Raw genomic sequence first — 25,754 nt, 5'->3', positions numbered from 1 at the left:
GGGGTTGGGCAGGGCGTCGGGAACTCTGTGTTGCGACATTGTGAGCCAAATTTTTACAGGATTTTCATGATCAGTCGCATGAAATGCACGATTCTCAGGATATCTCTCAAAAAGTTCATCTTGAGTGTCAGCTGGGTAGACTTCCCGGAGGGGGCCTGACCTCCCCTGGTAAAGTTCTGGGGAGAAGCGTGGGGGGGCTCAGGCCCCCCCGCAGTCGGCGCCTATGGTGGCAAGGACATTTGGATCCCCCCTTAGTGCATGGATCCATGCATGGGTCTTCCACATCCTGATATGCAGACAATGCAATGTCTTTTCCTTCTGCTTGTAGTTTAAACACGCTTACATGAAAACTGATACCACTTCGGACAACACAATACCTGTCATCAGGTGGTGGCATATGCTCCTCCGGCACTTGAGATTTAGTAGGTATGCATCTGAAGCAAGAGTTTCTTGCTTTTGACTGTATGCTTGTTTTACACAGCATTTAAACTGCCAATGCAGGGTCTACATAATTGAAACTAGCTGATATAATCGTACGGCTCCCATACTGCCAGATACCTTCTCTAAAAATCTTTCATTTCCTCGCAGTATGACTATACAGATTACAACTACAAGTGCTTGGAATAACAGCAGTCTGAAAGGGTTAAGGTACCTCAGTTTCATTCCAGCATCTATAAAGCCTCGACTCACAAAAATTACTTGGCGTGGAGCTGTTATCGTACAAACTAATCCCGCAGTTGTGGTTAACAATCCAGCCGTTTGTGTAACGCGGCAACAGAAGGGCAATGTGAAACGAGAAAACAAGGACGCTGACAAAACCTCATGCTAATCATTGTGAAAACAGAACAGAGCACATTACCACTGCATTTTATTAGATAAAGAACTCTTTGCATACAAACAGCCTCAGCATGCGTAACTTCTTTCGCTCCATCTGCACACATGTACGCACGTTCATGGTGTTCTGCAGGTAATGAGTCGCACAAATATAAAATAAGATGCTCCAATTTTACTGGGTTCCATCAACAAGTTCCTCTTGATGGGTATCGAAATAAAAGCAAGTATTCCGGAGGAAAGAATCCTTGTCATTTGACAGCCGCACGTTAAGCATCTATGGGTAGCTCCATTAATTTACGTAGGATCCTCCCAGTTAACAGTCTCCTAGCCACCATACCATCGTTCAAAATAATAGCGACAGCTCAGGATCATAAGAAAATAATAATAGTAATAAGGAAAGTGAAGCTAGCAGCAATAAATGTTCATGCATCACCCTGACGAATCTGGAAAATGTTTCCAGGCACACACACACACACACACACGCACATTCTTCTGAAAGTCCGCTATCCAAAGCCCATGTCCAAGAGCAGAGGAGGGGAGGGGGGCACTACCACAATTCGCCGTCTTTATCTTTGCATGGCACTTCAATCACCCGGGGCTTGTCGATGATACGCGCAGTTCTGTTGCCCCTTTCAACAATTCCTATGATCCACGCCTGGTAGCCTTCCTGCTTCTCTATGTCCTTGCAGTAGGCAGCTGCTTGTTCCCGAGGTAAACAGATCAGAAGGCCACCTGTTGTGATAACGAAACATACTGTATTCAGCAAAAGTCTCAGAGGAACTAAATTCAGATGAAAACAGTACTAGATCAACGGCGGATGTACGGCGACAGAGGTGTACCTCTATCTTGATAGGTCGACTTCTGGGGAACTACTGCAAGCAACAGTTAAAGTATACAGTCAACCTCCTTTATAGCGAACACCTTTTTAATGAAACTGCCACTACAGCGAATTTGTTTGTGGACCCGTTGGAGCCTACGGGTCCAAAAATGAACATCCTTTTCAATGAAAATACTTTTACTGCATATTTTGTTCACTGTCTCAAGTTTCGTCGTAAAGGAGTTTGACTGCATACATAAAGTGATCAAAATCCTCCAACCTCAAGGCAGGACATCCAAACTGAAGGAGAGGAAGTGCTGTTGCTGCTTTTTAATTTGCCTACACCCTGGGTCATAATTTTCATGTTACTCTTTCTTTCTGTTCTTTTTATTTCTTGTTTATTTTACATCCTACCGAGAGTGCGCAAAAAAACAACATAATACAACATAAAGTAGAATGTATTTTCTTCAGTGCGTCTCGCACTTGCAGACATGAAGCGAAACAGTTGCCCCAAACTATTCACTGAATTCTTTCGTTTTCATTTCACTATGATCATCGGTGCCGTGGTGACTGATCAATAAACCAAGACCAGGTTCCAAATTCAGCAGACTGACGCACAAACCAGGTAGTACGCGTGCTTTGGTTTCGCCGAAATTCCGCCTTGCTGGCGCTGGATGGTTAAAGCACCTTAACCGGGACTCTCAAAGACCTGGGTAATGACAAGAACAGCGATGAACGAAACGATGACCGGGCCGCGGCGGATGATACGAACATGTGAGACGCATGTCCCGTGCTTGCACCAGGAACAGTACGGCACTCCCAGCGATATGTGGCGCGTGCAACGCTACACAAGTCGACGACGACGACAGCGCTGCAAGAAACGACGTCTGGGCCGGCGTGGATGACATAAACCGGCGTCAACGACAATATGGCGTCAGTCATTCGTCTTCGAGAAAACCACACGTGCGTGACTTTATGTACGTACAAAACTTCACACTAGTTTCTCTGATAGCAACTAGAGCATTTCCTGCACTTTGGTTTGCTCATCTACGTCGTTTCTGATCGTACGAGTTTCGGATGATACAAATATTTTGCGTGACCCCCGAGAGATTCGTATCATTGACGTTCTACTGTACAGACTTTACGAGAAGGCACAAACCTGAGGTCTCTGGACAAAAACCCTGAAGAAGCTGGAACATGGATCCGCAAGCCTTGGCGACTGCTGCCATCTTGGAGATAACAGGGAGGTTATGGATGACGAAAGAGACTTCATTCTTTTGTACTCGTGCCAGGTCCTGTGCGTGGCCCAGGAGACCGCTGTTGCGCACGTCTGTTGCACCGTGGGCATTGTACTTGTGCATCAAAACAGCAGCTAAAGAATGTACACAAAATAACTATAAGAAGCATGTTTACAAGCTAAAGGCAAACGGAAAGCACAGGAAAGAATGTGGTTTTGAATTGGGACAAGTTTCTGTGCTCTGTACGCAGTGTCCTTTACAATGGCAAGATTGTGCCCAACACCTTCACAGAGTACTCAGCCTTGGCTGCATCCTACCTGTCTATATCACAGTCATAAAATCGCAAGAAAAACAGAAAAAGGCGAAAAACCGCTTGCACCACCTCCCCCAGCAGGTGATTCCATATGATTGCTCCACACAAGGGCATGTGTAGGTACTGGATGCTAGGCTTAGCCAAGTTCTTAACATTTCATACATGAGGTGCTTCACAAATGAGGTCGTATTATGTGTACAACAGAGTGCGAAAGCCAGAATGCTACCCCTTGTTTTCAACGTGTCTTACTAAAAGGAAACTTCACTAGAGCAGGACATAGCACGTACTACTGGGGTTAAGGTGAGCGTCTAATACCTACCAGTTCGGTTTAGCCTGGACATAGAATCCATGGCACGGTGAGCAGCCTTACGTACGTCGTCCTCGCCAACCACTAAGCGGACTCGATTCCAACGTTCTGGCTGTTCAAGCCACTGCAGAGCACTCACGGCCACCTGGCTGCCCAAAGGCTTCGTCAGCACCAAAACATCCCCTACCACAGCATTGTTCGGCCTAAACAAGAGAGCATTTGTTGTACACGTTAACAACAAGGTTTTTTGTGTTTCGTTATATGAATGCTAATTGATTTTTGCGAGCGTAGCAGTGCAGGCTGATTCACAAAAGAGGTCTACAGCGCAGAAACCACAAGAGAACTCCATCAGCTGGCACAGCTCACCAGCTGGTCTGGTAAGCTACGTAAAATTATCCGAAAGCATAACTAGAGGTACGGTAATGGCCAAAAGATTTGCGTCACTAGCGCATCCAGCATGTTTCGTAGTTTGAGGTGACATTTTGTGTGACGTTCTGTTCAGGGTTACAGTGCAATCTCATGCACTGTTCCTCGGATAATCCTGTCAGGAATTGTTACGCAAGTCAGGTGTGTCGAGATGTTGCAGTCAAGAAACTGCGTTAGCAAAAATACAGTCGCCGTAGTCCTTTACCTCCAGAGCACAATATCTGTCAGCCAATCGTGACTTGGCATCTCTCCAAATTCGTGCTTGCGCAACCCTGAAAGGGATATCACAGTGAAGTATCCTTCTACTTCGTTGACGTGATCCCAACCAGCGGTTCCGCGAAAGTTCATGTATGTCGACACTCCGCTATAACAATACGATTCTGCATTCCTGTCAATATTGTGTAAACAGGCTTGAATGTATATTGAAGACAACAAACGAACTACATCAACAGGCATTGGATCGGACATTTCTTGGTGATAACTACCGAATTATCCATCATTGTAAGTGTATCGCAAAAAATCATCAAAAGAATGTGAGAAGAGCACTTAGTAATAGAAGTAATCTGCTAAGGGTGTACAAAGTTTCTCATTTATGTATTCTCTACTATGCATGCCATATTTGTGGCAGGATCAGAGGTGATGGTAATGATGACAATTTGGCATTTAACAGCACGAAAGCCACACTGGCTAGGGTACGCAGCCAGACACTGGTTGCCAGAGAGTTAGGTCAGAAGCACAAATCTCACATCCTTGATCAGCGTACACGAGAAAAGCTGCCTTCTAGAGCAGTCATTGACACTCTACAGCGAATATACTGTATTTACTCGCATAATTTGCACACTTTTTCTAAAAAAATAATAATAATAACAAAAAATAAAAAAAAGAGTCGGAAAAGTTGAGGCTGAGTGCAAATTCCATGGAAACGTTCGTTACGATATTCAAACAACGCAAAAATTTCAAAATGGCTCTCGGCAGAGCCGATATTGATGCTATCACTCCATTGTGCAAGCGCAAAAGAAGTACACAAATAGTGTGCAACCGTCGGTGGTTGGGAGGCAAAGTGCCTGCCCATTGCCGCTCACATGCCGGTGAAAATGCGTCGAGACTCTGCTAGTCACACTTGACCAAACCGAAAGCACGCTATGTTCGCCAACTTTGTCGCGTTGTGCTGTAAGGTTTGTCACTGCGTTTCTTTCCACGTTTTGTAGTTCGAGTGACGGTATTGTTCATCGCGTCAGTGGACCATCGCCCGAAAGTGTGCGCAAATTAAACAAAAGCACCGCAATAACTTCGGTAGCACTGATGGCGTTGCGAAAAAGCAATCGCCACGATCGCTGAGACGCACGTGCCATATATCCGCGCACAAAAACGCGGGTGCGCAAATTACGCAATTTTTTTTGTTTTCTCGTAATTTTTAGTTCTAAACTATGGGGTTTTCGCAAATTGTGCGATGGCGCAAAATATGCGGGTAAATACGGTACTATACATGGCGATAGGTTGCACACCCTGGCCACTGTACCAGGAAACCGTGAGCGACTTGATATGTGGCACCTTGCTCTCGGCTCTGCCAACACACGTATGCGAGATAGTGCCATCTCTGTCGCAAGTGTAACTGGCATCGCTGGTCACGGAAGCAATGCCCGAGAGTCTCCATGATAATGACAAACAGTTCTGCAAGCACCTGCCTATTCAATCTCGATGCAAACTTTGCTCATTACAGATTGGGAGATTTCATCCCAGTACGAGCCCCTAACCTCTTACTGTTTTCCCCTCAAAGTTGCCAGGCTGACTGGAGGAAGATGATACGACATACGCAATGAATTCGTTGGAATGACAGCAGCTGGTCGCGCATCCGCCGACGATGAGTGAAGGGTTGAGGATAGTCTGGCCACCTGTCACCTGCGTGCCCCCTTCCATAGCTCCGTCCTGGAAGCAGACATCACCCTCTCAGTTTCCCGGCGGATTAAAAAAAGTGTCACTGAAATTGAGAAATGTTCACCTTAAAGCCCCGAACCACGATGGGGATGACCGCATCCCGCTCCTTTTCGCTCAGCTTTGTGCTGATCGCCAAAGTCATCATGATGTTGTCACATTCGGTCACGCCCATGGCATAGAGGTCGCTCAGGATGCTGGCACACGCTATCTTGCCCTGAACAATGATGATGGAATATAAGAAAAGAGCAAATGTAAACGGACAGTTTCTTACACATTGGTTGCGTTTAGTAGGCTCCCCAGGGTGCGATTGTTACAGACTCCACTCACTTAACGCGACATAAGCACCACTCGCACACACACACGGGAGTGCGATACTGCAAGCTGCTCCCCGCGCACCCGTTTTGAAATGGGGGCTTTGAAGCAGACAACAAGCGCCCAGGTGCAGGAGATTTTCCGCGAGATAGTTCCTGTTGAGCGCCGACAGGACGTCCTTCGAAGTGTGGGCTCGGAAGCAAAATGCAGACTTACTATGCTTCGATTTCAGTAAACTGTAATATTTTTAGAACTGTTATCATGCCTTCTTATTAGTGGACAACTTCGGATATTGGCGGTTATTCGCGTGAAATGCGGTGCTTTAATGCAGACACCTTCATGCCATGCAGTCATCTTCACAGCAAACAGCTCCTATGGAGTATGTTACAAATTCCCATATTTTCCATTTCGTTCGTTGTTACAAGGAAAAGTCTTCACAACCGCCATCGTCTCTTCCGACGTTGCTATAGGTTCAAACTAAGCCAACGTGTCCTCCGTCTGTGCACTGCATGAGCAGACAACAGGAAGCGGCATCAGCGAGCGAGCAGTGTAGCGCTCCGAAGTTGCTTTTCGCTGTTTAGTGGCCGCCCCCGAGTGTCTCATACTCCAGATTTGAGTGCGCCAGAAGAGGGGCGCCTACTTAGCGCAACCGTTGATTCGAAAACAAATTTGTTTGTGAGACCAGAATTTTTATGAAAACCCTATGAGAGCAGCATAGATGTTGTTTTTGCAGTTGAGTTCTACGGCCAGGCGGACATCCTCTTGAAGAAAGTGTGCAACTACAGGATGACTAATTACCTAAAATTCATTAATTAACTTTTTAATTAGGGGATTTCGGGCAAAAGCGAGATAGCAGATTGATAGACTATCCTCGTCGAACACCATTCCACGTTTAAAAAAATCCTGAAACACGCATGTGCGCTAAAATATCCATCCCCGAATTCTGGTATGCAAATGAGCCGAAACCGAAACCGCAGTGACCTGGAACGCAGGGAGTACAGCGCTCATTTCACGTCAGAGGGCCACATGATTTGGAGCGGTGAAGATAATTGGATTAGGTGCCGCTCAGCTGGCCAGATAAGCCTCCGCCGGCGTGGGTTATGCGCTTCTCAGGCGCGCTTTTTCGGTTGCGGCTCATTTGCATACCAAAATTCGGGGACGGATATTTCAGCGCACATGCGCGTTTCAGGATTTTTTTAAACGTGGAATGGTGTTCAACGAGGATAGTCTATCTAATCTGCTATGTCGCTTTTACCCAAAATCCCCTAATTAAAAAGTTAATTAATGAATTTTAGGTAATTAGTCATCTTGTAGTTGCACACTTTCCTCGAGAGGATGTCCGCCTGGCCATAGAACTCAACTGCAAAAACAGCATTTATGCTGCTCTCATAGGGTTTTCATAAAAATTCTGCTCAGTTTTTCGTGACGCACCCTGTATAAACACTGCTGTGAAAATTTCATCCAAAAAAGTGGAGTAGCTCCAGAAGTTTGGAGTAATGTACGAAAACAGCTTACGACAGATGTTGAGGGTAGGGTCAACGACGCATAGATAAAGAATGCCTGATTTGTTAAATGATGTGGACATAGTCAGTTGGAGTCCGCCAATCACAACTGTACTTTCAGTTGTGATTAACTATGGTGACAAGCCACCATCAGCCGCATGGGTAGCTGTAACAAGGCTGTGTTGGAAATCGTCCACAGCAATTAGGTGAAACAGACGACAGCATGACTCGACATGTCCATGGGACAAAGGAGGAAGAAGAGGTATTATGCAGCCTTTTATTGTACAGGTGGCATTAGCAGGGAGCACATCACTTGCACGAGACCATGTGGAACATCACACATGTCTCCCTGAACGTGACATATGTCCCAATTCTTCATCCTACAACATTTCCCCCCTCACCCAAAGTTAAGCTAGGCAGCTGCTGACAGTCCTTTTTAAAATTCAGACATCCTTTCTGTTTACATTACGGCCAGAAATTCAACTGCAGATTTTGCGACCTGATGTCTTCCTCAGAGCAGCATGTGGTAGCACACGTACAACGCACATCAGCTCATTGCATGTGAAGGCTGAAAGCTGCTTCTATGTGTATACCCTCATGGTCACATGACCAATTCCGTTTCAGGATTTTTTTAAACGTGGAACGGTGTTCAACGAGGATAGTCTATCTAATCTGCTATCTCGCTTTTACCCAAAATCCCCTAATTAAAAAGTTAATTAATGAATTTTAGGTAATTAGTCATCTTGTAGTTGCACACTTTCCTCGAGAGGATGTCCGCCTGGCCGTAGAACTCAACTGCAAAAACAGCATTTATGCTGCTCTCATAGGGTTTTCATAAAAATTCTGCTCAGTTTTTCGTGACGCACCCTGTATAAACACTGCTGTGAAAATTTCATCCAAAGAAGTGGAGTAGTTTGGAGTAATGTACGAAAACAGCTTAAGACAGATGTTGAGGGTAGGGTCAACGACGCATAGATAAAGAATGCCTGATTTGTTAAATGATGTGGACATAGTCAGTTGGAGTCCGCCAATCACACTCGCGAGTTTGTTTTGGAACGCAGCCTATAGCTACGCTGCTTGCCATGATTTAAATGTCATCTGCTTTTGTCGGCCCAAGCGAAGGCTTCATTGTCGGCGAACATCCGGGGATATACAGCAAGATGTGGTTGTTGCTAGCACAGATTGTGGTGATCCACGCTGCTCTTATTTAATTCCTTTAGTAAATTAGCAATGATCTTGGGAGATGAATAGAATCATGTGTATCCTCCGCAGGCGGAGTTCAACGAGACTGGACACCCCCTTTCCGTTGGTGAACAATAACTTACCATTACATATGGATCTTCAACAAAGGGATAAAAGTAGTCCATAGCTTGTACAAGAGAGAACCCTCCATGTCGTGTCGCTGTGACACTGCACCCGAGCCCATATCCTAAGAGGGGGAAAGAATCATGAAAAAATGTAGTTCCTGCATCCGTTAACGGGATGGACACAATCACGTGTTAAGTCAAAAAAATGTCAACATGAGGTAACACATTACTCGTACATCACAAACTCAGTTGGTGGATGATGGGAAGGAAAGTTTAAAGATGCACAAGAGCCTGGATGACTAGATGGTGCTCATGCACATAAATATTTTGCGTGCTGAAGTATATTTCGGCTTGCGAATGTGACTTTGTTCAAGCTTCCGGATGGCAACAACGTCTGTACTAAACATGAGAGACATCTGGGAGAAACATACATACACAACGAAGCTTTGTCAATTTGAATGTAGTCAACCTTCCATATGTGTGCAGAATGTTGTCTGCCAACAACGCGCTCGGGTGTAAGCTATTCCATTGTATTCTGTCGTAAACTTACTAAGTGACTTTTCGTCATCGTTCGCTCGCAAGCAGAAACTGCGACATGCGAATTTCGCAGACGACATTACACAAATCCGTTAACAGACGGTCCCACGTGGAGGGGACCGCCATAACATCCATAACAATTGCATTATGCTCACTCACCGACCCGAGGCAATCCTAGGTGCATGTATTGACACTGGTTGTCTGGCTGGCCGTTGCCGTCATGTACGAGTCCCTCCAGGAGTTTATTTTGCGTCTCCTGGGGGACTCTACACCCTCATCCTTTCAGATCGGCGAAGCGCGACAGTCGGAAACTAGACTCCAAGCCGTGGGCGACCGGTTCAAAGGGACGCCGGATGACCATAGCAGTCGTGTCACCGCTGACTTCTAGTTGCACTGCAGCCAAAGCCGCCTGATGTGCCTTGTCCATAATGTAATACGCCGTGACAGCTTATTGTAATGCTGGAAACCGAAGTTTCCTGCGTGTACTTAGCCAGAAAACGACAACCCTTCGACCTCTCCCTGTTCCGAAGATGGCGGATGCGTGTTCTTGGGAAGCCGGTGCGCAAAGTAAATGGCGATTGGTTGTACAAAGTCACGTGATGTCAATTGTCAGTTGTCGAGGGGCTCCGTGCACCGAGTGGAGTTTCGGAGACGAGCTCTTTTCCGCTAGTTTCGAAATGTGCTCCGTAGACCCGTAGGTTGTCGCGAAAAAGACGCACAATTTTTAGCAGGATTCTGCTACCGCACCAAGCATTTTTTGTACTTATTCAGGTACAAGGCATGATAAGAGCATCGTGCGAAGCATTGTGAGCAGAAATAAAGTAAAACAAGTTTCAAAGTGAAGGAAAGCAAAACCAAAAACCAGCAAAAGTGCGGAAACGCGAAGGTGTTACCCTGAAACCTAAAATGCAGTTCAAGTACAAGCTAAATGCAAGTAATTAAACGCACACTGAGAAATCCGGTAAATGCTGTAGCTAACATTTTCAGCACGGCAGGCACAACACGTAGAATAAAAAGCGTGTCCCAATTTAGCGATTCGCACTTGGTTCGTCAGACAACTCTGTAAATTGAGTTCAAACTTTTCAAAGGAATGGGATTCGGCGGGCAGCGCGTGGGCATGTCGCCTTCGCAAAATAAACTTCCTCTTGATGTAGCTATGTCCCACGCCTTCCAGACTTAGTTGCTGTAATTATCTACTGTCCAGAACCAGCGTCATGTTTCAGACTGAAGGGCAGCCTCGTCATACGCCGCGAAAACAGTGGATGCTACACAACGGCTCCTCCTGTAACGTGGTTTTGAAACTCCGCTACCGTTTCGCCGAAGAAGGATGCAGTGCCAGCCAAGTGTCAATTGCTCGGAGCCTCCTTTCTGAAAGCGCAGAGGATCCCAGTGCAGCTGAAGTAGCGGTGAGCTACCTTACACGAGCAGCAGAACAAGATGACGCAGAAGGCCTTTCACTACTGGAGCAGTGCTACAAAAACAGAGTTGGCGTTACTGACAGAAACATAAGCGACGTCGAACGCTGTCTTGGAAAGTCTAATACTGAGAAAACAGCCAGCCGCGTCGCAAAACAGATTTTGGACTTCGTGACGCCTGACGGTTCCGTCACATTGAGCGAGTCCGTTTTTCGGCGGAGGCTTCAAGATGGGCATGGCAAGTTGACGCCTGATACAGACTGTCACCCTCGAGTCGGCGTGAGTGATATCACGAATGCTGTTACGAGCTGTATCGAAGGGCAGCCACCTGCACTACTAATTTCACAGAGAGAACGCATCAGCAACCGACTTCTACTGTACCTGGAAGACCTTACAGCCCAATGTACTGCGCAACTCGCATCGTTTAACCTCTGGACAAACTTATTTCTCACGTCTTTGCTTTTACTTGTGATCTGTGCTTCTCTGTACAGCCCCATCATTCTGAAATTTGTGCAACACGAACCTTCTGTTATATTCCTGGCATCCTTGGCATTAGCAGTGGCATTCACGGCTCACTTGTGGCGTCATAAAGTTGACTGTGAAAATCTGCGTGCCTGGATTGCTTTAGTAACCAGGTTCGATGCCGCAGCTGTTACATCAGGTACCAGGCAGAGGTTTCAAAGGTTCTTTTATGTCAAGTTGTTCTTTCATGCTAGTGCTACGGTTGCTTGTTTATGTGCTTCCTTGGAACAACTTAAGTACGTGGAATTTGCCCTCCTTTCACGCAGTGATGTAGCAGTGTTCACTGCTCTCATTTTTGGTTCCATCTTTTATGATACTGTCACTAGGTCCAAGGCTAAACTCGCTGTAGCAACCAGCATTTTTGCTTTGACTGCTCGAGATTTTAATTTTCCACTAGTTGCACTAGTTTCCTTTGTTCCTGACATGTTTTACATGCCTTACTTATACTGGCCAGCAGTTGGGCTGAAGTATTTTGCTTATAGCTTCATCATATTTAAAGATGATTGTACTATATGTGTACAGAACTTTGTTTGTGTGGCATGGTTCCATGCTTGCATACATGTAATGCAGAGTTGTGACCTGGAAGATGTATTGACAGCCATATTGTCCATTGTGTTCTGGCTAGTTCTATGCTCGTACATCAAGCCAATGCACAGCACGTTCACAGTTCTGGCATTGCGACAGCTTATGGTTGCAGATTGGCTGAAGGTAGCTTTAAGCAGCTTTGCTTTGTATTGCCTGTATAAATGTGTTGCTCTTGCCACTAAGAAATTAAGAAGCTGCAACAATTTGAAAACGAAAACAGCCCTATGTCCCGTGTATGCCCTGCTGATCTTGTCAGTGGCTGCCTTCAGCTACGATTGCAGCACAGAGGAAAGGCACCTCGATGTGGACAAGTACAAGTCGCTTTGCCAGGAATCCGTTCTGGGAGATGCAAATACTGCAGTCATGCAACAGGCTTGTGCAGCTTACGTTGGTGCAAAGGCACAATTCAGCGGGCACGTAGCAAGTGTTGAAATTGTGGATGTTCACAACGTGCCGAAACGTGCAATTTCTCTACTACCTCGTTCCGTACACGACACAGTTGCACGTCTTATCGGCAACAAGTGGCCGTCGTGCCACCCTAGGTTTCAGACGGAGACAGATTATGCAAGGTGCCAGCTCTACAAGGACCTCAGGCTGCCGGCATACCACCTTGAAGCATGGAATGTTTACAGCTTTGAGCTAAGCGTTGAACTTGAAAGTGGATTCCAAGCGGTAGTTGTCACAGACAGCACCTGTCGCGATTTTGTCGCCAGGCTCAAGAGTGGAAGTGCAATTGACGTGAAGGGCCAGTTGACATCTGTCGTTGGAGTTCCCAAAATATGGCTACTGCGAGCTGCAGCCGAAGACTCCGTGTGTGACAGAAGTTTCGAACTGTCTTGGGACATTGGGTCCTATGTTGCTACTTTCTTGGAATTTGTCCAGTTTGTGTTCTGAGTTATGTTTTGTAAAATGTTTGCACACTGTGATATTTTGTGTTTGGAGGTGGAGCATAACACATATTAGACAATGCCACAATACTGCAGGTGGATATGTTCACTGTTGTTTTATTACAAGTGGATTATATTTTAATAAATTTTTATCCTGTTAGCACACAGTATATGTGGTAGCTTTTGCGTTGATGCAGTAAAGCTGTGCATTCAGACTTGAGGCAGGAGTACTGTACATGAGGCAGGAGTACTGTACATGAGGTGTGTAGTTGCATCAATAGAGCTACAATCTTCAAAAGCACCAGCATTTTAGTGTGAAGAGTTCCATCATATTTAACATGCATAACTGTACCTCCCTGTAGGGTTGGGATCCCAAAATCATGGAACCCCAGTGTATTTTGATGTCCAGAAATTACAGGATCTCGGGATAACGAATTGCAGCTTCCCTTACAACGAATTGTAGGTGGTACATGCGAAAAGGAAAAAAAAAAAAAAATCTTAACCCTTGTCCTCAACAGTCTTTTTCCCTGGGAAATACCAACTCAAATTCGAAACAGAACAAACTGTGTCCTCCCAGACGCAGATGTTTCTCTTTTCTGTTATCTTCATGTACTATAGGTTTACTTGAAAATGAAAAAAAAAGAAATGGAGACTGCTTTTCCAGAAAACAAGACTCTGCTACTCCAGACCAGAACACAACGGTTACTGTGGAAGAATAAAAAGAGTAGCAATAGCAAAATGCATATAATAGATAGGTGGCACATACTGTATTCTATTTGCAATAGCATAGATGCACAAGATGGGGGCAGTTTCACAAAAATCCAAATCCCCTCGAGATCCACATGCAGAAATCCTGGGATTGCAAAAACTGCTCGAGATTCCGAACCCTATGTCCATGTTATTCATCACACTGTGAAACTTAAATTTCAACTGTCCTGTGTTGTTGTATTTAGTTTCTCTGGACACCAGGTAACTGACAGATTTGCCCCCATGGTGCACCTGAGATAGTGTTTTCCCAAAACTTCATTTTATGTAAATTCAGTATCTGGTTGAAGGGTACTTACAAAGCTTACACCTTATGCTGGTCCTCTGATTACAGCCAGAGCCGTTCTCAGGCCTGCTCCCGCCTAGGGCAGTACTAACTTGAGAATGTGTTTGGTACAGTATTGTTAATTATTTAACACACGTTTGCCTGGTTATCCAGACCCCTCCACTGGTTTCCTTATGGATAACTAATTTCTGGAGAAACGATATAGTACCTGGCACATTCCGGGAGCAAATTTGTTCATGCTCCTGAAAGAAGTTAGACGTTTATTCATTATACACGATGGGAGCTCAGATGAATTGCGCCCTTAAAACCAGTCTAGCTAGCAAGCCAGAACATCCAGTGGCAGAGTTCAACCTAAACAAATATCCAATCCTTAGCAATCTGAGGATTTTTCCAGCACCACCGTCCTGGTTGCTGGTTATAATTATGTGCACAACATAGAGTACTTGGAGGCACATCTATGACTAGAGCCTGAAGGTTTAGGGTTTAAACAGATTCTTCCCCGAAATGAAGGTTGCCTCTTTAGGGTGAAACAAGATTTTTACTTGTTTACAAGATTTACTTGTTTGGCAGCAAATGCAGTTACATCACCCGTTTGTACCAAACCGGTATAGTTAGAGTAACTGGGCCCTATTTCTCACCGAATTCGTATGAATTTAGAGATTTATTTACCAGGTTCCCCCCCCCCCAAATTTCCTGAAAACTTCAGGCTCAATACTAAGACATATCTCTACAGCCTTCTATCCCGAATCACACGAAACAAATCGTCCGATATTCATACTTTATTTGCGCATAATTGCATATCCCCAAGCAGCCCTGATAGTGTTCTACACAACATACAAAACCACAATGACAGGTATGTCATGTTGCATTCGGCCCTCAAAGGAAACACTGGTTATCACACTTTGACAAATATCGTGAGCTCGGAAAATTTAATCCAAACAGGTCAGCTACTCGGAACTAAACTGTCGCTCAGCACGAGTCACCCGCGGAACGTTAGCCGAATGGTACGGGTGTTTCGTGAACTGAATGCCATTTCTTTTTGCAACGAGAGGGCTCATATGTACATTGTCCGAAACTAGGTAATACTGCCACATTTAGCCATAACGGAGGAATGTGATTAAATTTTACTTTCTTCCAGAGGGAAAAACAAAGCAATCAACCTCTTCCACATACTTTGGTGATCGGTTCCCCGCAACCCATCCCAAAACCCCGACCCCCCCTGTAGCTAGGAATGAAGCAAGAAGCAATGCTCGGTGCTTCACTAACCCCCATCTATTGTGTCACTCCTTGTAGATACACTTAAAAATATTCGACGTTCTCAAAAGAGTGTAAAAAAAAGAAAAAGGAATCCTTGCACCTTCACAAAAAAAAAAAAAAAAACTACACTGCACTACCCACACTGCCATTTTATTTTTCTGAATCTTTAATTTAGAAAGCCTCCGAACCCATCCCACCCGCAATAAACGAGGCACTCTGCAGTGTGCAGCCCATCGCAATGAGAGTACCGCTTCTCTGAGAAGAAAAGACCGGGCGTGCTGCAGCCTCATCCACCTTGGCATTTTGCAGTAGTAGTGAAGTGTTCGTAATAAAAATAAATAAAAAACAAAAAATGTAGGCAGTGGGACGCAGATCGCACGTTGACATTAGCACAGCGATAGGTTGAACAAAAGCACATTAGAGTGTGGGGAGGCCCGATCGACGCGCACGACGACGGGCCCTTTCTTTCTTCACTATTTTTCGAAGCGTTTGTGCTGGTCTGCTGTTCTGTTTGCTCTTCGGCTTGGTGTCTTTTTTTTTGCTTTTTTGCTTTACTAAGTTGACCAGGAAGAGGGAACATAAGGTAGACTGGGAACAAAAACAATAGGGGGATCACTTAAAAAAAAAAAAGATGCAGTTACTCCTGCTCGTCACCCAGGTCATGTTTGACCTTGGAGAAGTCAAAGTCCTCCCCTGTGCCGCGGCGGAAGGTGTCCAGGACGTCGAGGCAGGTCGTCTCAAAGTGTGTCGTGGCGTCGTACGACTGGGAGATGAAAATCTGCGGAGAGTAGGAATCTACGCTGAACAAGATGTTATTTGCACTTCAGTAAACTGCAACACATCCCTGCATGAGGATTTCTACAAAAATGCTCAACTGGCATACGATCTATACAATGCTATACAATGGCTAAGGCCCTCTGTTTTCTGCTGCGGCAAATTCAAAACTCCGCGGCAGTGACTCGTAAATTCCGCGATTTTCCGCGGCGAGCAGTCAACGGACTCCCGTGAAATGGGAGACACTTTATTTTCTTGGATAATGAGGGGAACAAAAATTATGTTATAAAATTACAGATTCAAAGCACTGTTGTGGCTCAGCATTACATACATGATATCTTGCGTTCTCATCTGATGCGGTCTGTCGCCTGAAATCATTTTATACCTGCTGAAAGATCCTTCAGCATCTACAGACTTCATCGGAACTTTATAGGAAGGAGTTTATAATACATGCCCTGGGGAAGTTACATTTTTAGTGCACCCCTTTTTGTTCTTGGACTGTAGCCATTATTTAAAGGTCTTAACTTCTTGAAGGCAACCTCCCAGATATCAAATCAAAATCCGCCACTGCTACCGCTAAACTGCACAAGGGAGGGACGCTGCCCCTTCCTCAGGTGAAGTATACACGATAAACTTGGGCTAATGTTATCCAAAGCTAAACTACAATCTGTCTGTTTTGTCCTGCAGCATAAACAATTTTGTAAGGCAGGCTTCAATTTTGTAGGGGCGGCTTCACCTCATGCAGGGAAGCATCAGGTGAAGCCCACTTTCGGGAGGCGTCGTTCGTATTCGGCGAATAGTCAAATTATCCGGAAACCAGAATATTGGGTATTTCAATTCGCGAATCGGATACTTCGAGTGATTGATATTCGACTCGAATTTGAGAACCCTAATTTCTACACACCCTTAAAAATAAAGGATTCCGTGAAACTCTGTGCCAAACTAAGGATTCCGCAATTAATTCCGAACACCGCGAAATTTCGCGGAATCGCGGAAAACGAAGGGCCCTAACAATGGCTGTACTGGCATACAATGTATATAGGACTAAAGGTAGCGACACAATCAGCAATGAGGCTCACAAACAGGGGCTACTTTCAAGCGTACCTAATGTTCCAGTATCCCCTTTGTGAGCAATCTCGTTGGGTAGCCTAGCGAGATCGTATTGACGCAAGGGATATTTTCCACTGCTGTGCGAATGTTTAGCTTCGGATACAAATTGCAACCACAACATTATGGTTTCTGTTGGGTGCACATTTAGGGGAGTTCGTACGATGCGAAATTGTTGCAAATTCTGTTTAACGAAGTTGCCTTCACAACGATTTTTTTTTGCGGTCTCTTGAATTTTGTTAGAGGGGAATTTGTATAAGAAAAAGTGCCTTTCTGCCTTGGACTTTAAGGGCAGCGCAGAGGGGAAGCTAGAAGTAAGAACATACCAGCCCAGTGTCAAGCATAAGTGGCCATTGACCATTGCGTGGGCTAGGGGGCCCTTGCAACACTCTTTAGCGGACACGTGTTTCTCCGGGCTACTTCGTGTGAGGTATCGTGAAAGACAGTGGCCAGCGCAAAGGAAGGGACACGAACAAACGACACACACAGTAACTGAACAGTCTACGTACCTGACTGTCTTTTCCCAGATCAGTGGGCCTGAACACATCACTCACGCTTACAAACCTGAAAGGCACACAAAGACAATTATGTCACTGCAACGACGACAACAGACCATTCATCATTCAGGAGCCAGAAGGCAGCAACGCTTACTTTTGTTTAATCGTCCCCAGCAGCTCAAGGCCGGGCTTGATTTCTAGTTCGGGGTTGTCAGACTCCACTGTAGTGCTCACCATGGCAATGAACCATCCTCTGGCTGCAACTTGGTGTGTGTACGACACCAACGAAACGTAGATGTCTGACAACATACGAGACACAAATGAGCATCATTACAATGACCTTCATTCATGACCTTTCCCTTGCATTGCTCTCACCTGACTTTCGGTTCACCTGCTTCTGTGGAATGATAATCTGGCAGGAAAGAGAGTCCTTTGTGTTTGGAATTGGGTGGTCCAGCAGGCATATGCAACGCACCACCTGTAATATGTGGAGAAAATGCTTGCATGTGACCTGTGCACGAACACCCCGAGTGTGCTTGAACATAAACACAGTTACTCCTAAGCACGTTCAAACTCCATTCACAACTGTTTGGTGCATCAAAGCCAAGGAACAACCAAGTCATCCCCCCATACCCACCTTTTCAATAAAGTCACACATCAGAGCTAAGCATTAGTATACACTAGCATAATAATGTTCCGGTTGATCATAATCTCTCATAACTAGACCCTTCTGATTTCAGAAACCGGGGGATAAACTAATTTTGGGAGCCACAAAACAGGATTGGTCTATAACAATGTTTCTCAAACTTTTCTAGCACGTGACCCCTTTGAGTAGTGCCAAACCTACCATGACCCTCGCCTTTATAAGCCTTCCAAAAATTTATTTTTCAACGACACATATACATTTACATTGCAATTTATTTAAAAGATACTAACCACAGAGAGAGCTACCAAAAATGCTTATTAATGTTTTTTTTAACAAGGATTGATTTAATCGTGTATATTAATGAGGACGTATTTGCTATCTTGATACAAACAAGTCAATATGTTGGTCTGTGTGGCTCAAGGCATGTCGCATGTCTGCTTGGACCATGACCCCCAGAAAAAGGCTCATGACCTGTTTGGGAGTCATGACCTGCAAACATTGGTCTATAAGATTATAATGGAGTATTTTTTTACTACGTATTAGGTTTTTTTTGATAAAAGAGCTGTGAGAGCACTATAGATATTGTTTTTGCAGTTGAGTTACACTGTCAAGCAGACACCCTGTCAAAGGGAGTATGCAACTACTAGATGACGAATTAACAACAAGAATTAACAATTTAGATGTAAGCTTTCAGGCAAGATTGAGATAGCAGAATGTGAGACAATCCTCATAAAACTCCTGGAACGGGAATGTGTGTCGAAATGCCTGTTTGCCGAATTTTGCTATGCAAACGGCCAAAACCAAAACTGCATGCCTCAGAAGCAAGTGACCTTCACCGTCAGCAGCTTATCTGGTTCTCAAAGCAGTTGGTCCCAACAGCAGCCTCTCCGTGTTTCTGATGTGCACGGTTTTTGTGCATTTGCACTGTAAGATGCAGAGGCTGATATACGACATGAACTGTCTCCATTCTATTGCCTCATTTTTGCTAGAAACCCCTAATTAGATAGAGTTCACGAATCTAAGGTAAAGCCATATGTAGTTACACACTCCCTTCACAGGAACGACCCCGTATAAACCCCCGCAAAAGCGGTACCTATGCTGCTCTAATAGCTTCAATAAAAAAATTTGTATAAAAATCTAATTAAAAACATTGGTGTAACAGGTGTAAAAGCTAATTTTCGGGTGGAAGATAAATAAACAGGGAGTCTCCCATCTCAGACTAACATGAGCTGCCATGCAGAAAGCACATTGCTTGTACTGACTGCTGACTTCGCACTTTGGCAAGCTTGGCATTGCAAGTTCCAGGATGTTTTATTCATCACGATGTTCCGCCTCTAAGGAATGTAGCCAGTAGCGATAGCTGGGGCTGCTTTGATGATCAAGTGCGCTTCTTGAGGACAACCTGACTAGGTAATGTCTAGGTAATAACTGCTGTGTCCTCATGTACACCGTCCAAGGCGTCAATGCTTCGGGAATGCCACCAGCGCCTCTCTCTAGCCCAACGAGATATTTCAGGAGCAAACCACCGTATTAGTACAATAACTGGATGTTCTGCTCTGCCTGACAGCATGGCACCATACTCCTGACAGACCTCATATTAGCACAGGAAATGCAGTGCCTCAAAGTGGTGCCAAACCTCAAACAAACTGCATCATTTATGTACTTTTGATATGATTGCATACACATGCATAACATTAATCAAATAAGGTACACCTTCGATATAGCAAATATGTATGACTATCTCTACACCATGTCAGAACAGAACAGTGCTATAGAAAATATGCACAGACAAAGTACACCAAAGTTACACATTACCGCAGTGTGATTCAGAAAGAACAAATCACGCTGTACACCCAACATTTTTCATAAGAAACCTTTACAAATGAACATTTCATGAATTTTAACATGTTACCCAAGCAGCACAACATCTTGGCCCAATATTGGACCAATACTGCAATGTTGGTGCAAATATTGGGCCATTTTTCCCAATATTGGGCCAAGATGCTGTGCTGCTCGGGTAGGACTCCCGAAGAGCACATGGCATGTACGGCACAATCGTGTTTGTTACTCCCCTCTGTTGCAACGTGGGCTCACCTGTCCTACTTTCTCAACTTGGCCGGGCACATAGGAAGGATCACAGTAGACCTGCTTGCAACGCGCCGTCTCACCGCCGGAGCGTACCCCCACCACACGGCCGTTCTCCATCACAATCTCGTCGATGGGCTTGTCCAGCATGTAGGTGCCTCCGTAGATGGCACTGAGTCGTGCAAAGCCCTGAGGCAGTTCACCCAGGCCATAGAGAGGGTACAGGTATGGTGACTTTCCGTACCGAGCTAGTGAGTCACTGTAGAGTTTTACTCTCTTGATGAGCTCAGCACAGGGCTTTGTCAAATAGCTGGAAATGAATCAGAGGCACAGTAACGTTTCAGAAGACTGGAGCAGAGATAACAGTACACAAACTCTTTGATGAAGAAAGACCCGTACAATGAGAACAGTATTAGACCCTGAAATGTGTCGTTCAGCTGCATGAATTTTTTTTTTTTAGTTTTTAGTTCCACTTTAGTGCCGTGAAGCAACTGTGGCTATGAGCGGCATACAGAGGTGGACAGATGGAGAGAGGACAGCAGGAAGGAGTGGGGGACAGGGGGGGTTAGTGTGCATCCTTGGCAGACTTCAGGGGGAACTGCGCCGACACGTCTGGAAAGTCTTCGGAAAACCCAGGGAAAACCTCATTCGGGATTTGAACCCGTGCCACCTCCCAGTCTCGGTGTGAGAAGCGATCATCCTAACCACTATGCCACGGGGGCTGCTGGTTGCACGAATTGCAGGAAAAATGACTATATACGGAAACTAACGAAGGAACAACGTTATTGCTGCGTTAATATCCAAGCTATTCTATATAGCCGGGCAGAATGGTATTTTCTCAAATATCTCGAACATGTTCGAGTCCTTGAGGCATTGAGGCCTTGTATGTATATTTGTCCCTTCTATGTTGTTCCAGCCTCAGAACATCAATTCTTTCATGTTCGAGTCGTCGATCACCTACTGTTACGGCCATGCACATCTGGCAGTTCTAGTTTCTACAAGCTAAGTTTGGCAAATTTTCGGTTCAAATTTGTGTCACACTGAGACCAATCCAATATTTCGGTGGCCTCGTGTGTGCTCTATTTCACAGTGCAACACAAGAGGACTCCAGCTTTTGCTCAAATATTTGACAATGAAACGACATCTAAAGAGCTTCACAGTGCAGGGAATTTTTCTAAGTCAAAACAGAACTTATCGATCGCGACAACACATGTCAGCTCGAGCAATACTTAGAAGTACCACTGCGCATAGCACTTTTGTATTTTGGTTCGGAGCTACAGGAAGTCTGAAAGCAATCACCTGCAATAGTACCAACAAATAACGCAATATTCCAGAGCACTGTATTGCCTATCGAAAGTGCACTGTAGTGGCACTGAGTGTGCTAACGTTTCCTGAAGAAACCACAAGCTGAACACTTGATTATGATCATCCTTGGTTTTACATCGTGAGACAACTTTGACCGTGAGCATCGCCACAGTACGTGGTCTGTGGTCTTAATTCTTCATGTGGTAGCGTTCAAAGATTCCCTGTGAATGCTTTACATGTTAACGACAGGCAGCATACCTAGCCATGGTATCGGTTAGAGACAGAACCTGGGTAGTGATGGTAGCACGCAAAAATGATCACCAGGTGATCAACAACATTACAAATGTACCGCAGGAGAAGAGCAAAGCTTTCCCAGAAATGGAACACTTACTCGTCGTCCCTGTACAAAGCCAGGGCGTGTCCAGTAAAGTCGGCAGTGTCCTTTTCGAGTCCAAACTTCTCGTACAGCTGCTGAGCTGTTACCACGTTGGGGTCGGCGTCCTTCCACGTTCGTGGGTCATCAAAGCTGTATTCTTGCACAAACACCAGGAAGTTGCGGAAGCGTCTCTTCTCAAACATGCCCATTAAGCCTGGTGAAGTACACGAGACATGGGACACTTAGACACGAACTTAGCGTGCGACAAGGAAGTAGCTTACTAGAGCCAAGGGCTTCCTTTTCGTCCGCGGGAACCTTGTAGATCTTCCCGGCCTTGTAGACGTAGCTCCCTTCGACGGACTTGAACTCCAGATATCGCGTCACGCCAGTGTGAATCAACAGCTTGACCAACTGGCCTGTATGTATGAACAGGGAATAAGCACGGGTTATTGTCATGGCAAATCGCAACGTGGGGAGGAACCTAAGTCCAAGTGTCTTTTGCTGAAGTACGGGAGTGCAGAAATTCAGGCGTGCTTTGGCAAATCAGTCATGCATAAAGTCCTGATCGCTTTGTTGGAGCAGTGCTTGTGAGTATATTTGGGTAAACAGGTTCTAAGGAGATTCTATAGATACTTTGAATGTAAGTATATTTTGAAACTTACACTTTCGGCTATACTAGACAGAAATATCTATCGTTACCTCTCTGTGTATGACATAAACAAAGCGCGGACTTTCATAAAAATGCATGCTTTTTTTCCTCGATTGACGTGGATTAGTACGTGGACAATTAAAAAGACACCCTTGGATTTGGTTTGGGACCCATTTGAACGGTTCTATAGCGCATATAAATACCTGTTTGACATGCCACAGCATATTTTTCAAGAAATAACACATAAAGCATATTTTTCCATATTTTCAGATGGCCACGTGGCCTCCCTTTCTCAATGAAAAATGTTGTCGGTTTTTGGAAAGCTGGTCCTTTTTCACAAATGTTTGGTTCAAATCAAATATTTTCTATGTTTCTGCAGGTTTCTGCCTCAAGATGCATAGAGTCAGCATCAAAACAGTGCTAAGTTCAGAACTCACAAATGTTCTAGGCCTACAGAGACCTACAGGTCTGCACAAGGCTCGCACCCTCGCCTCACCTCGGGGTGAATTTGCCGCGTGCATATGGCCAATGGGCAGCATTTTGACTTTACTGTAACGAAGACAGCTGCGATTTGTATTTTAATCCGCATTGCGGTACAGTGCCAAAAGCAAAGCACAATTTATATAAGCTATGCAAATCTTCTTTGTTTTGTTAGTCCCTGAACGAAATTGGCCTTACTTTACCACGTGATCCACAAGAAAATGCTCAAAGCGTCGAATTTGATGCATTCCTTTCATACAAAGAATAAGAAAAAAACATTACGTATAGTCAGAATTTTTACTGCATATTTCTCACATTTTTGGGGCCCAGTTAGGCATAAGGCAGTATGCGACAAGTAGATATGAATCATTAACGCTGCACATTTTGACAACCAATGCATGAAGCAGAGCGCTTACCATTTGCCATAAGGAACTTTGGTATGAGGTCAATATTCCAGTCACGCGAGCGGCCATACTCGTCAAGCTGAGCAGCTGGCAAGGAAAACTTGGTGAAGAGCTCCTCCAATGGCGTAATGGAGGCACTCTCGCCACCGTAGTACTTGTTCCGGTCCATGTGCAGCACCTTCTTGCCGCTCACGCTCAACATCCCACTCAGAATACATTCCTGGATAAAACATATCAGACTGACACATCTTTCGGTGTAGGTAAAGTGTGCTTTAAAACCCACCAAAAACATCTGCGCCCTAGTTCCTTCAGGATGTATGCATCATCTTATATGTGCTACATGCCTTCTTTGGTTTGACTGCGTAGTGTTATATAAGATTATATAAGATGGAGTACCTAGATTCTAGGAACTTCACACCGCATATGTTACAACCATGCATCACAAAAGTTTGAGAGAGCATCTAGCCCACTTCAAAGTTAGAAGTGCAGCACAGGTTGGGAAAACCGAAGTCCCGACAACCCTCGAGGTCTGCAGCAATGTCTTTCAGATGATACACTTGCAAAAAATGCAACATGAAAATCATGAGATTTATTAATACTGACTTAGTTCAATTATAGATTGCAGTGTGGATTATACACATCCAACTTTGCATCATATTACCTTTTAGACCTTGCTAGAGTAGCAGGTGGTGCTAGCACAGTAATTGCAGATGATAGGCTGTGTCATCACTTCGCACGAAATGAACATGAAGCAGACACAGTAGGAACAGCAGCTTTTAACAGGGATATAGTAGGGATAGATGACAAATTATATGCCATTCAAATGCAACAGGGGGAGGGGGGGCAGGGAGAAAAGGTTTTAGGAAACTATGACTGCTGAATGAATTCAATGCTAACTGCACGGAACATTTTTTGCAACATTTACAGACTCTAGCAAACAACAACTTTATTTTTATGGTGACGATGACTGGAGAGCTTCTGTAGCAATTTTTCGCAATACAAAACCGAAAGACGCAAAGAAAGCAGGCTTTTTATGAAGTACAGTACTTGGGCGCTTTTGCAAAAAGGCAGAGAAATGTGGAACGCTAGCATTTTGCATTCTTGCTAGAAGGAAGCAAAATAAAAAACTGGTCACAACGAGAGAATTGTCGAGCTAATGGTGTGGAAACGAGGCAGCCTGCTTTCCTATTTTTGTATGTTTTTTTCGTTTCCCTCTTTATCGTTCACAGGTCACTCTGGGCTCATAACGGGCTGCCGTCATATCTTGCCGTTGACAGGTGCAAGTCATTTAATCAGTAGGAAGGTGCAACTGCGATTATCGAACGATATCACTCTGCAGAAATATTCACCGGATGATAATGCCTATAAATAAGAGGAGTAAGCAAGCATTTCTGGTAGTGGTAGTGAAGAAAAAAAAAAAAAAAACGCCCACACGGATTACAGGACAGCGATTCATCCTGCTTATTTCCACCACGATAGCAATATATACTCCACGCGACAAACAATATAACGATTGTATTCTAGCAAAACAGATAGCTTGATGTTTCACGAAACGCATTCAATACTTCATGAAGAGGATAGGGGGCCAATTTCGGGGGAGTATGCTAGGCCTATAACATGACCATACGTGTTTTTGATTAATACTACGTGACGCAGCGCTGACATGTATGAGTGTACATGTGTTTACTCCGGTTCATATTATGAACACTGCCCATGATTTACGTTAAAATAATGCAAAACTTTAATCGCACTAGAATAATGCCAGCAAACGCAGCGCCGTCGTGCTCGTTGCACAGTTTGATCGTTTTAAAAAGCAATCTGCAAGCTAGGCATCGATGTTCATGTTCATTTTCTCTGGCTTGCATATCCCGAGAAAAGTATGCGTATCATATCCACGCAGAAATGTTATGACAAGACAGTGTGACAAGTTGAAGGGATCTAGGCCTAGAAGCACCGGCTACTTGTTAGGAAAAAACCACACCCGATGCAGCACTTTCAGGGTTATTCTACTCACTTTCAAGCCTGTGCCTAGCACAATTGCGTCGTACTCTTCATCCATGACGAATAACAATGATAATACTAGATGGACACACTGCTAACAAATTGTTTACCGGAGAAGACAGACCGACAACCTCCGAAAAGCCAACCGAGGGAGGTGGGCAGTCGAACAACCAACCACTACGCCG

General features: G+C 44.7%; 3 protein-coding genes across 4 annotated transcripts; 1 reads left to right on the top strand and 2 right to left on the bottom strand.

Annotated features, from left to right (window-relative positions):
• Positions 1–851: 851 nt before the first annotated feature.
• On the bottom strand, positions 852–11,542 carry LOC135399235 (inactive selenide, water dikinase-like protein). Of its 2 annotated transcripts, none has more exons than XM_064631036.1 (7): positions 11,467–11,542; positions 9,010–9,113; positions 5,935–6,084; positions 5,749–5,861; positions 3,522–3,712; positions 2,811–3,023; positions 852–1,566 (listed from the first exon to the last, which is right to left on the bottom strand). In XM_064631036.1, exons 2-7 carry the CDS (start codon positions 9,049–9,051, stop codon positions 1,382–1,384), a joined length of 894 nt encoding a protein of 297 aa, XP_064487106.1. In that variant the 5' UTR covers positions 9,052–9,113; positions 11,467–11,542; the 3' UTR covers positions 852–1,381. The 2 variants fall into 2 exon arrangements, with proteins under 2 accessions (XP_064487106.1, XP_064487105.1); XM_064631035.1 differs by lacking the exon at positions 11,467–11,542 and adding an exon at positions 9,688–10,101.
• LOC135399234 (wolframin-like) lies at positions 10,567–13,097 on the top strand. Its single transcript, XM_064631034.1, has one exon. It carries the CDS (start codon positions 10,743–10,745, stop codon positions 12,942–12,944), a length of 2,202 nt encoding a protein of 733 aa, XP_064487104.1. The 5' UTR covers positions 10,567–10,742; the 3' UTR covers positions 12,945–13,097.
• A 1,655-nt stretch (positions 13,098–14,752) lies between these two features.
• LOC135399232 (rab GDP dissociation inhibitor beta-like) lies at positions 14,753–25,753 on the bottom strand. Its single transcript, XM_064631030.1, has 9 exons — positions 25,583–25,753; positions 23,581–23,788; positions 22,317–22,451; positions 22,051–22,249; positions 20,364–20,664; positions 17,999–18,101; positions 17,778–17,922; positions 17,636–17,690; positions 14,753–16,023 (listed from the first exon to the last, which is right to left on the bottom strand). The coding sequence occupies exons 1-9, from the start codon at positions 25,625–25,627 to the stop codon at positions 15,883–15,885; spliced, it is 1,332 nt and encodes a 443-aa protein (XP_064487100.1). The 5' UTR covers positions 25,628–25,753; the 3' UTR covers positions 14,753–15,882.
• Between the last annotated feature and the right edge of the window lies 1 nt (position 25,754).

Source organism: Ornithodoros turicata, chromosome 6, assembly GCF_037126465.1.
Source record: "Ornithodoros turicata isolate Travis chromosome 6, ASM3712646v1, whole genome shotgun sequence".
NCBI lineage: Eukaryota > Metazoa > Arthropoda > Arachnida > Ixodida > Argasidae > Ornithodoros > Ornithodoros turicata.
Note: the sequence above shows the minus strand (reverse complement) of the source record. Positions and strands in the feature narration are given on the sequence as shown.